This window comes from Mastacembelus armatus, chromosome 13 (genome assembly GCF_900324485.2).
Source record: "Mastacembelus armatus chromosome 13, fMasArm1.2, whole genome shotgun sequence".
In the NCBI taxonomy this organism is placed as follows: domain Eukaryota; kingdom Metazoa; phylum Chordata; class Actinopteri; order Synbranchiformes; family Mastacembelidae; genus Mastacembelus; species Mastacembelus armatus.
In genome coordinates, this window is record NC_046645.1 from 4,306,830 (window position 1) to 4,319,555 (window position 12,726).

Here is a 12,726-nt window from a genome sequence, read left to right on the forward strand (position 1 = left end):
CGGTTAAGCCTGTTTGCCTTCAAAATAAAAGATGGTCTCATTTCGAATGGAAACGAGAAAAAAAATTGTATCGCTGTCTGATCATGTCACTTGATAACCAAAAAATTAAAACGGGAAAAAAGTGATAGAGATTCATACTAATTTCGGCGTAAAATATATACGCGTAAATATATTTTTATAAACCCATGGTGAAACATTAATTTGAAAGTGACCACCGGAAGTGACACCCTGTATTTTAACTAGCTTTATCGCGGTTAGGGCTGCGGGTAAAGGCGAAACATCTTGTAAAAGTCAATCAGCTTCAGACAAACTCTTGTTTCTGTGTCAGTCAGACTGTCTTACCATGTCACAATGCTCGTCTTATTTTTGACATTGGGCAGGAAGCGTTTCCATGATGGCGGTTACCGTGGTGCAGGCGTTTCCATGATGGCCAAACTGAAAACTTAAGGAACAAACTTTGGACGAGGAGTTGCAGTCTCTTCCCAGACTTTCCCTCTGAATACTGAGAAACTAACGCCACCATGGCAAACGCTGCTTCTACTTCGATTTGGGCATTTGCGTTTAGTTTATACTTCGGCGTGTCCGTGTGTTATTTCTCCATACCACTGAAAATACACCCAGGGAAGTACAATGTGTCCTCGACTTTGGACGCGACTTCCCTGCAGCTAGTGGCGTTGAAGTCTGATGGGACCGGCCTCTCTCTGGCCTCGGATCCGACTGGTACCGTGCGCTTTCTGGACATGGTTAATAACCTGCAGGGGGACTCTGGAAGAGGATACTACATAGAAATGTCAATTGGTACTCCCGGTCAAAAGGTGATGTTTCCTAACAGGCACTGTGTGTTTAACTTCATTGTTTTGGTCTGAGAGTTGTATCATGTTAACAGGTGCTTTCACAAATAATTAACGTCACCCTTACTTTTTCTAGTTTTAATTTTAATTTTTAATATTTGCATGTTTAAGCTTTTTGGCCTGACTGATCACTTTTCTTTCATTTCTTTTTTTTTTTTTAAACACAGGTTCATGTTTAAGATTATGTTGATAGCAATATATGGGTTGTAGGAAGATATGCCTCATCTTAATATTTACAATAATAATAATAATAATAATAATAATATAATCTGCTGTTTATTTCCAGGCCAGTCTGGGAGCACCATGCCCACAGCTGTGGGATGCAGCAGCTGGCTCTAGTCTTTACAGCCCTGGGGTCTGTAGGTAGACAAAACACCCGCTCACATGCGCTCACATGATGCAGCCTGTGAGGACCAGTGTTTCTTACCAGGCAGCTGACAGGGATTATGAGGCTCCCAGGGAGCAAAGAGCAGCCCCAGAGTTGTGCAAAGCAGCACAAGGCATATTTTTTTGGTTGCATTAAAATGTGCCTCTGTAATTTATTGTCAACATTTCATACTGCTCGTTATGTAAAGCGCCTAACGAGATCATATTAATGATTAAGGAGGACTAAATGGTCCCAGAGGAGTTGGAACAGTGAATTCTTCCATTGCTATTAAAAATACATGATACTTGAGGGTGTTGTAGGTTTACGGCTATGCTCTGCCTTTCTGTTGGAAGTACATGTGTTTGAAATGGAGCTTAATCCAAAGGTGATTTATCTCATTGACCCCTTGTTCCTAGACCTCTCAAGTTAAATAGATCAGAGCTTTTAAGAGTCTTGGGTGGCACAGCTCACTTTCTCAGGCTCACAGAGACTTATCAGTGCTGCCTGCCATGTCACAGCACGAGGATAATGCTGCACCACTTGCCAGAGTACATTTTCCTCACACATTTACAACCAGTCTTTGTTTCACTTTAGGAAAAGATGCTTAATATCTGCCGTTCTGATGAACACAGCGAAGGATGAAACTCCCCAGACTTGAGATTAGAATTTATTTCTTGCATTTATTCAAAGCAGCGTTTCACCTCCGTCATCTCTCCCCAGGCTACACCAAGGGCAAATGGTATACTTAAACTTTACCTGCTTCATTACCAAACACAGGTGTGGTTCCTGATTAGTAATCAAAAGCTTTATAGTATGTTACAGAAAGTGACTAAATTATTGATTTTCATTTATTCTACTAGGGCTTGAATTAAGCTTTTATTGCTACGGTATTCGGGCATCACTATTTTGTTTTTATAGCACCTTGCGATTCCCTTTTACAGAAGGAACAGTAACAGCGATGATGATGCATCTTTTCACAGTAGATATTTTGACTTGTCCAATCTGCACCTAGTAACACTAATGGTGGCTCATTCCACTGTCTCCCAGTAAACCATTCTAGTGAGCTAGTAGCAAACATAATACCCGGTCCCTGAAACCAGCTCACCTGTACGGATGCCATGACAGTCCTTATTAATATTAACACAGGTACACCTGTGTGTGTTTCTCTTTTAAACCTGTTTGCTACTTGTGCTCTACACACAAGTAACCAGGAGAATTGAGGGGAAGTAAGCAGCGACTTGAATACATTGTTTAATGAACAAATATTGGTTTTAATGTTTCACCAAGTGTTGAAGGTCTTTGAGGGAAGTACCTTTCATTCTGTGTTAGCATTGTGTCAGATGTGTTAGAATGCACTTTCATTTATTTCTAATTAATACTATAGATATGGGAGTTACAGAGATAGCACATCATCAGATGTGTTTCATTAGCACCACTTTAATGGCTTGAATATGGCTGGAGTTATAATGTGCAGTATAGATACAGTAAATAGTAGGAACAGTTACTCATTATTACTTTGTTCTCCTGTGATAGTCCTTAAGGCCAATTTTATTTCTGTTGAATCTGCGCAGAGCCTGACTCGTCTCTCCCTGGAAACATAACTACAGGTCGCATGGATGCAGACGGCAGCAAGTGTGATTAGTCTACTTGATCCAGAGCATTCAACCTGCTTTTGCCTCAGTCAGTTCAACGGTCATACAGAACATGTTCCTGCATTGAAGCAGTTTCGGTAAAAGTAATAGCTGTTCAACATAGATCAGCTCCAAATCCAACATGATCTGTTTACTTTTACTTGCCATTGCTTGCAGTCTCCTACAAAGTACTCAGCACAGAGGTGAAGAAACTCAACACAGAACATGGACCAACCCTCCACCAACTAGTCACCAGTGCACAACTATAAATGCTCACAGAAAGCATAAACCAGCCATAGACCTCTGTCCACAGTGACAGTGGAACGTCTCCATCAGCAGAGCTTAGTCTACTTTGGTTTATTATACATTGTAAAATGTCCTGTTATTCAATACCATTGAGTTATACTCTCAATATTATTCTAACTAAATGATGATGTGATTACAGGGACGTGGTGTTAAATGAGGCACTATTCAAATGAGCCACTAATTGTCACATCTGTTAGCATGTGGCACATCCAGGCTGAGGTGTCGGCTGGAGAGCCTCACATCTGCTAATTGGTACAAACAGGTAGCAGATGCACGATGCCGCCATGGAGCCACTGCCAATTAGACTGCGAACGCTCAACTATAGGCGACTGCAGGCTGGCGCAGCAGAGGGGGACGAGATTTGCCTGAGGCTCAGGAGCTGAGCTGAGACAGAATGTTGTAACCATAAGGGATAGACAGTGTGGGGGCAAGGAAATACCCCTGCTCCCCATCCTTTACCACAAGGTTCCAGTATTTTCCAGACTGGCCTGTTTGGCTGGCTTAAACCTTGTGTGATTGGCCTGATGCCATCTGCAATGTGGCACAGGGGTTTTAGATGGCACAGTCACAATGATGGGACCCAGGCCAGTCCAATGAGGAGGAACTGATAAGCCCCACTCCTACAGACAGGCCAACAGGGGCTTCCTGTGGCTGATTCAACCTGTTAACACATGGCTGATCATTACAGAATTGTCATAACAACTTCACGCGCTCCTTAGTGTGACAGCAGGGTGTTGCAATAAGGAATTTTTTAATGTGTCTATTTTCTGAGTAAATATTGCAGTGTAATGACGAACATGCTGTAGTTAGACGTGTGATCGGCTTCAGAGCTTGAGCAAAGCTTGAAGCAGTTGATATCTTCTTTATGTTAGAAAGGACTTGTATGGCTGTTAAACAAATTAAATACTAATACTAAAGGTACTTCTAAAGGTTCTGGTCTGTCAACCAGGCAGCCACAGAAGAAAGATGGACAGCTCATTCTAGTTACAGTTTCTTCCTGTGCAGCTGAAAATGCTGAGGACTTTTATAGACTGTATCATGTGGCTTCATTGGAGATCCACTGTATAGGCCCCTTTGTTGTTGAGTCATCAGGTGGCACTGGAGCATTAGGTTTATGAGCCCATCATGGGGAGGAACACTTGCTTGTGAGTGTGGCCGCCGCTCAGTAGTGGAACGGACAAAGGTCTGCTGCATAATTAGCTCCTGCTCATTGACTCAATGCCTGGAAGACAACATCATCTCAGCTGTTGTTAGCTGCTCCCCACTGTTCACATGACACATCCAGAATGACTCATAGTTCACACATTAGAGAGTAATTATATCAGAGTTGGATTGAAGTTTCTGCTCAGTGGCAAAAATGTTGTGTGACGCTGGAATCTTAAAAAAAAAAAAAAAAAGCATTCTGATACTTTCTGCTCATGTTCAGTGTCAAAATTATCTTTACACACTGTATATATAATATAATACTGTAATGCACACTACTAGAGTTTGACTGAAATATTTGTGACGGTCAGAAAGCTCTTCATTAAATGCTGCTTATATTCTTTTCAGAATTTTCAGACCGATTTCTCTGTAATTTCCTTCCTTCCTTTTTGTGTTGCCATATCGTGCTATAAATCACTGTAAGGAGTTTCTGTTCTTTCTCTTCGTACTCCGTTCTTCTGTTTGTCCCTCCTCTATTTATCAATACAAACAGAAACTTGAATGTCTTAGCTGCATTTTAAAAGTTTCACCAAATGTACCACTGTGCCTCAGCTGGTTTTTCTTTCACCCTGTGACTGGAGCTGTGTAAGTTAGGGTGGGGCTAGCTTGTAGTAGATAACTCTGATGGTTGTTAAAGCAAACTCTTCCTTGTTTTTCAGTTGAACATCCTGGTGGATACAGGCAGCAGTAACTTTGCCGTGGCTGCGGCTCCACACCCGTTCATTACTCACTACTTCAACACTGCTCTGTGAGTGGCCACACCATGTTGTGTAATGTGATCCACAAACTCCTGGAAATGCCACACCAATATTGTGTTTTAGTTCGGGTCTTGATTGACCTTTTCTGCTCTCTGTCACCCACAGTGTGTGATGACAGAAGCAGAATTCCTTTATGAGGGTGTAGCTTATTCCCAGAATGGATATAATGGATGAATAGTGCTTCTAATAGATTTCTTTCATAGTTTCCTTCCATTTCTATTTTGTTCTATCCCTTTTTATTATAATCCCAATCCTAATTTAACACCAATCTTGCTATTTATTTAATAGCAAGATATTTATCTATATATCTAATCCAACAACATGCTTGCTTGTGAGTGTGGCCGCCTCTCAGTAGTGGTAACTGTTCTCACTTTTTGGCTTCCTCTGTGTTTAGCTCCAGTACCTACCGGTCATCAGGTCGCACTGTAGCTGTCAGGTACACCCAGGGCAACTGGGAAGGTGAACTGGGTGTAGATCATGTCTCCATTCCTAAAGGCCCAAATGGGACTATCATCATCAACATAGCTGCCATCCTATCATCTGACGGCTTCTTCCTTCTTGGGGTCAACTGGCAGGGCATCCTGGGACTGGCCTATCCTATGTTGGCACGGGTGAGAGAAATAATCTTCAATTTTACTTTAAACCTTAAGTCGCACAGTTAGCAGAAAAAGGTTAAATTCCTCAATAGATCAACAGAACCATTTTTTTATTACGGTTTTTGCTTGTTAAGCGATTCACAGGTAGAATCTCCTTTCAGTAAGTGAATGAAACTTATCCTATTGCAAGTGTCCTGTTCTAAGACCGCAAATAAATAAGTAGAAAACCCAGGTGCTTCTCCTGTCACCTTTCTATAACATGAAAATTAGATGCTAATGAGACAAAATGATGCCACTGTAAATCGGCACAATGCGGTCTTTCATTCTGCACCGACTACAGCAGCCTTTGGCATCAAATGCCAGTGACTGAGGGGCAGATATGCTCACACTGACCGCACAGTGCTGCTGGTGTCTCCTGAGAGGACAGGTTGATCTCAAGTGAGGAATGTTTGTCATGCATCACAGGGTCACGCAGCCCTGACAAAAAAGCCTTTAGCTGCTAGCAGTTCACTTTGCATATCTCCCATGTTGTAAGTGTAACTGTGTTCATCTCCACAGAGAGAGAGATAAAGGCTTAAGTAATTTAACATTCATGGATTCTTCCCCAAAATATGTTCTATTATTAACTACACAACTACTATTCTCCTCTTTCCTTCTCCCTTATTATTATTATTATTCATTTAAAATCTATTGTCCCATATAATCGGAGCTGGGATACAGAATATTTAGCAAAATCCATCACAAAATGAGTTTTTCATTTCTGTTCCGTTTTTCCAAATTTCACATTCACTTTACATTTTTGGTGCAAAAAAAAAAAAAAATGTTCCTTAATTTATTAGCTTTAGGTTGATTACTGCTTGTAATATCACAAACAATGAAAATAAACTCACTCTACAACAAACTTAAATCTCAAAGTACAGATGTTAAAGCTCAAATTCGTGAAAGGGATGAATGATTCCACTCTCTTATCTCTTGATCAGCCTGACTCATCTGTGGAGCCCTTCTTCAACTCTGTGGTGCGACAGCTGGGAATTCCTGACATCTTCTCCCTCCAGATGTGCGGTGCCGGACTGTCAGCCAGCAGCATGGCAGACCCCGCGGGTGGCAGTCTTGTGAGTCGTCAGGAGGGGCAGCCTGAAAAAACATATCACATAGCATTCACTTGTAGAGTTTGTTTAAAGGAAAACAGAATTTGTACTTTATTTATTTTTAACTTTTTAATTGATGTGACCTCTGCCTTAAGTTCTGTATTTTCATAAATATAATTTGTGTCTAGAGTTGATCAGGAACAACTGGATTGAGCACTCCTCTTCTCAGACTAAATGCTATTCTTCAGTAGTGGATCAGACAGAGAAGCTTGGTGCATTTCAGAAACGTAATTGTTGGTATCCTCCTCGTCAATCTGCTTTTTCCATCAGGGGCCCAGTCTAGTTAAGAGTGGCGCTAATTAAGCTAATATAGCATCCTGCTGAGAGCAGGCCTGTCACTGTTATTGCACTGGTCTTGGTGCCTCACTCACTGCAACTCCATCATGTGACCCACTGATACAGACAGATGGAATAGATGTGGGGGGTCTTGTGTCTTTGTGCATGTGCGTGTTTAGCGAAAATGTGGATGGATAAACTTTTCCTAGAGTGTACTTTTTTTTTCCTGCATGTTCAGTGTGTTGTGGCCATAGTTGACCCATGGGTAATTTGTTTTTCCTCCTCAGGTCATAGGAGGGGCTGAACCAACTCTGTATCGGGGGTCCATATGGTACACCCCCATACTAGAGGAATGGTACTACCAAGTGGAGGTTTTGAAGTTCGAGGTTGGGGACCAGAATCTGAACCTGAACTGTAGAGAGGTAAACTTCATTTAAACACTCACCACCATGGTCGTTTAATGCCAGTAAAGTATGCAAAAGAGAAAAACTGCATTCTGCCTGATGAGCAGTTGGTGTGAAGGTTATGACAGGAATGATACTGAATCTGACCACAACAAGGGATGGTTTGTCTTCTTGCTATAAGAGTCTGTTGAGTTGAGAAAAACTACTGCACTTCACTCTTTCTCCTTATCTTTCAGTATAACATGGATAAGGCTATAGTTGACAGTGGAACGACAATGCTGCGACTTCCTGTCAACGTCTTCAATGCAGTGGTGGAAGCCATCACACGCAGCTCTCTGGTAAGCTGCCGCTTCTCCACAGACAATGATGAAATATGTTGTCAGAGCTAGGAGATGCAGGGGAGGATAGCACACATTCACTGTTCAAAGGCATGGTAGCTGTGAGAGGAAGGATCAGGAGTAGTTCTTCTATAAAAATGTGTGTGTCATGTTTTTCTTATTCTGCTTCACCCAAGCAACATTTTTAGTTAATATACCAAGAAGCCTGTTACACATTAAGCCCAAGTGAGAAAATATGAAGAACAGCAAAACCTTTTTTATGGTTGCACTGATCTTCTGTTCTGGTATGTTTCTCCTTTGTTTGTCTATTATCTATTTTACCACTGGGCTTCATATCCAGGAGTTCTCTTCAGGATTCTGGGATGGCACCAAGCTTGCCTGCTGGATGAAGGGAGAGACCCCCTGGAGGTTTTTCCCCAAACTGTCCATCTATCTGAGGGCCACAAACACCACCCAGTCCTTCCGTATCACCATCTTGCCTCAGGTACCGGTATAAACATACAATACAGTGTTATCCTTGGAATACGGGTCTAAACAGCTGTAGACTTAAATAAGGGGCTTGTCTACTCGATCCTAGACGTAAGAATTCAGGACTCAGGATCGTCTCCACAGATAGTCTGTGTTGAGGTACTTTTAGTCCATCAGGGATGGGACAAACTGAAAGTAGGGGACCCACAAATATGGGTCAGCGTGGTCTGATAGTCGATATCATAAGGGGAAAATATGGTGACAAAGCTGTGGCATGCCTTTTTATTTTTATTCCTGCTTATGTATTTTTAACCTTTTATTTCTGTAAAGCACTTGGAATTACTCTGTGTATGAATTGTGCTATATAAATAAACTTGCCTTGCCTTACAGAAAACGAAATCATCCCTTTTCCAGGACTTTTCCATCAACTGAAGACACCTATACACTTGGCATGCATCTTACTTACTAACTTCCTTTGTCTGTCTTCCTGCAGCTCTACATCCAGCCAATCACAGATGTGGACGGCACTCTGGACTGCTTTCGTTTCGGAGTGTCTCCGTCAACTAATGGTCTAGTGATCGGTGCTACTGTAATGGAAGGCTTCTACGTGGTGTTTGACCGTGCCCAAAAGAGGCTGGGCTTTGCACTCAGCAACTGTGCAGGTGAGGGTTCATATAAGACCATTACTGATAAGTATACAAAACTTAGAATATCATAGCAGATGTCAATGTGTCATATTTGTTCACAAATTCTTCTATCACTAATTAATTTTCATACATATGGCCCGTCTCAGGGCCATATGTATGATGTATGGAGGGTATCTATATATATATAGACACACACACAAATTTACCCAATAACTTTTGAGCCCACACACAGTCCAAATATATGTATATATATTTGCTTCAAGAGTTAAAATGTAACAAGAATATAACTACAGCCTGTAAAGGTGCTGAAGATTAATTAATAATTTAAAGAAAAACCAACTGTGCAATGTACTATTTAATAATCCTTTCAGGTTCACTGAGCTTTGACTTAATAATCAACAGCCACAGTTTAAACCTACACAGTGGTACTTCCCTGACATTCTGTGTAAATGTTCCTTGGGCAGGGCGTCTGAGTCTGATCTTAAAGTACAAAGATCACTTTTGTTCTGTGTTTGGCAAAGAGGCTAAAAGTTGAGGCTTAATGTTAGGGGTGCAGGCTTGTGACGGGAGGGCTGCTAGATGTAATTTGAGAAATCTCTCAAAGAACTTAAGCAACGCTCCTCAGTAAGACAGTTTTAAGAAGCAGCTACAAGTGAATCAACATCTTACCTTAATAGCAATATAGTTGATGCAATGATATTTTATATTTGTAATAATCATTTATTCAGTATCCCTTTATAGGCCTTTTCACATGCATCTGAAATTGATTTCAACAGAACCTCTGTACACATTTCTCCAGCTTTTCTCATTCACATGTTCATAGATTTACTGTTTTTATTTAGCATGTTGTAGTAAAAAAGTATGCATAAATAAATGTTTGATACATTTATTTTAGAGATATTTAGGGATGGATAAATAACTTGTTACTTTATGGGGATGGTGAGGTCCATTTTGTATTTGTGTGTGGAGTTTTTCAGTTTACTTTTGATTTTAGATGTGACTCAGCCAGTTAGAAGTGAAGTCTGCAACCCTCCATCTTGTATCTCTCTGCAGTGAGTGGCGGAGTGGCTGTGTCAGAGATCGCAGGACCCTTCTCGGCAGCAGATGTGGCGTCCAACTGCTCTGGCGGGGTGCTGAAGGAGCCTCTTCTGTGGGTCATCTCCTACACTCTGATGGCGGTCTGCGCCGTGGTTCTCATCATCCTGTTGCTGCTGCTGATTGTACCCTGTCGATGCAGAGACCACTCCGGAGAGATAACGGACGAGTCCTCGCTGGTCCGCCACCGCATCAAGTGACTGAGAAAAAATGGTGAATGAGCAGGTGAACAGCAATCAGAGCACATCTGCAGCAGTGAACAATTGAATGTCTGACTGACTCTAGACAGCACACATCAGCTTGGCCCACGGAGGCAGACACTGACAGGTCACCTGCCTCTTAAAGGGAAACTCCACATCTTTTAACAGCTGTTGATGTATTTATAGTTCCAAATTCTTGTTTGTTGGTGTAGCTTTCTTATTCTCACTGATAATTGGTCATGTCATTTCATATGTAAACACTGTGACAAAGAAAAACCTGCTTTAGCTCAACTGGAAAGCCTCGTATGCTATCAGTATTGCTCTCCACTTACACCCACTGAAATCAGGTGCATTTGAGAGCACACTTTAAATCTGAGGCTGATCAGAAGATATTCTTTCATAGGACATGACTGACTGACACAAACAGAAAGGTGAACCAAATTATAAAACAGTATGTCACAAAACAACCAAATATCATACCAGCATAATATCAAGGATGGAGTTACAGACAATCACAGGACATGAAAAGTACATGTATTCTTAAAAATTATACAAGTTACTGTCAGTTCTAGGAATACTGCAACTGTTTTCGATGGACACACATCACTTATAAAAATATGGCTTTATAATTGGTATTTTTGTTTAGTCTTATATTTTAAAGTTAAGCTCCAGTCTGAGTCAAATGTGTTTATTGAAATTAATGGGAAGAGCTGGTGCAATGATCACTACTAATTGGAGGAATATTACACCTTTGTTTACAACGCCTATAGTGCCTTTAAGTCTCAGCTCACTGCTAATACACTATAAATAATATAGTGGTTTGAGACTTTCTCTGCTGAATTGCACTTTGTTCCTAAAGTTGATCAAAAGTGTAATATAAGGCTAAAGATCAATATTTCTAAGTTGGTTAAGCAGTTTGTTGTATTAATGTAATTTTACTAATTCTGTATATGTTTGTCTTTAGATTTATTTGAATGTAATTGTATTAATATTCCAGCCTCTTCTTCTCTAAATCTGAAGCCAAAGAATTTTTCTTAGAGACTCATTGGAAACACATGCATCACCTGGATAGCTGTAGACTCCATTTCACTTTCTAGCAAAGCTCAATGACCTGTTAGCAATAAGTGCCATTTTACTGTCTTGACACTAATCACAGCTTCCTGTGATTCAGTACATTAAACAAGCTCCTTTGCTGTGACTGAAACTAGTTTGTTCAGTATGTGTTAAATGATTTAAGCTGCAGCAATGTCACTTTCTGCCAAAATGTAAAATTGTCAAGGTACACTTGAACCTTTAAGTGTTAACATATTTAAATGATTCTGTGCCAAACTTGTGCTTAAATAAAACTACTTAATTCAAATATGTAAATAATTTCAAACTAATAAATATTCGTTAAGTTGTTGTGAAATATTTCTCTGAACCAAATTATATTTTTGGAGTTAGTATGAACACACACTTGACTGATACATTTGTATTCTTGGTTCAAATGTAACTACTGGTAGTATGAACAATTTAAATTATATTTATGAATGCTATATAAAGATGACAGGAAATTTTATACTCAAGATGGAAACATCATTTTGAGCTTAAGATCTTAATAAAATTGTTCCAGTACTATTGCTAAATTGATGAGACACTGTCATAACAGCTCTGCAGATGTGTATAACTGGAGTTCAGTCCAGAAAAAAAGGTGATGGTGCCATAAAAAGTAAATTGTGTCAGAAAAAAACTTGCTGCTTACACGTTGACAAATTCTACAGGATCATTTGAGTGTAAAAGTATTACTAACCATGACAGCAGTGGATCAGCTCCAAATCCAGTTTGTCAGACAGTAAACAGAAATGTGAAAACTCACATTTGTCAAAAAGAAATTAACAGAAATCTCACATCTCCACCAAATCCTCTCCATGTTGTCATCTCTTTAAAGTATATATTGTATATGGTAATAGATAAGGCATTGGAAAGTAAAGCCTCTAAGTATTAAATTAGAAAATATACCCTTTGGTGCCATCAAGTGGCAGCATTACAAAAAGACTTAACTCATTTCTGGTCTTTTCAATTTGTTACGACTAAACTATTTCAGAGTAATAAAATGTGTTTTTGTTTTATTCTCTGCATAAAAGAGGGCAAAATAGACAATCAACCTGACATACATGTTTTTGGACTGTGGGAGGAAACCAGAGTACCTGGAGAAAACCCACACAAGCACAGGGAGAACATGCAAACACTCCCCACACTTTTCATAACTATTACATTATTAAGATTACACTAAGTAACAGCAATAAAAATTCAGTCGCTCAGCAGCTCCTCTCACAATCGTCCACTTCTGCTTTCCACATTCTTGCAACACAGCCATTACATAAACAGTCTGCATGATCATGTGAGTGATCCTTACAATTCATCTGCATGGATTTAAAGGTTTCCTCTTCAGCAGATGA

The 12,726-nt window shown here is 40.2% G+C and overlaps 1 protein-coding gene across 1 annotated transcript; it reads left to right on the forward strand.

The window, feature by feature from the left end:
- The first annotated feature begins 234 nt into the window (after window positions 1-234).
- bace2 (beta-secretase 2) lies at window positions 235-11,700 on the forward strand. The gene is made up of 9 exons (XM_026298534.1): window positions 235-815; window positions 5,018-5,106; window positions 5,511-5,727; window positions 6,693-6,824; window positions 7,424-7,558; window positions 7,777-7,878; window positions 8,219-8,362; window positions 8,840-9,008; window positions 10,047-11,700. The coding sequence occupies exons 1-9, from the start codon at window positions 522-524 to the stop codon at window positions 10,286-10,288; spliced, it is 1,524 nt and encodes a 507-aa protein (XP_026154319.1). The 5' UTR covers window positions 235-521; the 3' UTR covers window positions 10,289-11,700.
- Window positions 11,701-12,726: the final 1,026 nt, after the last annotated feature.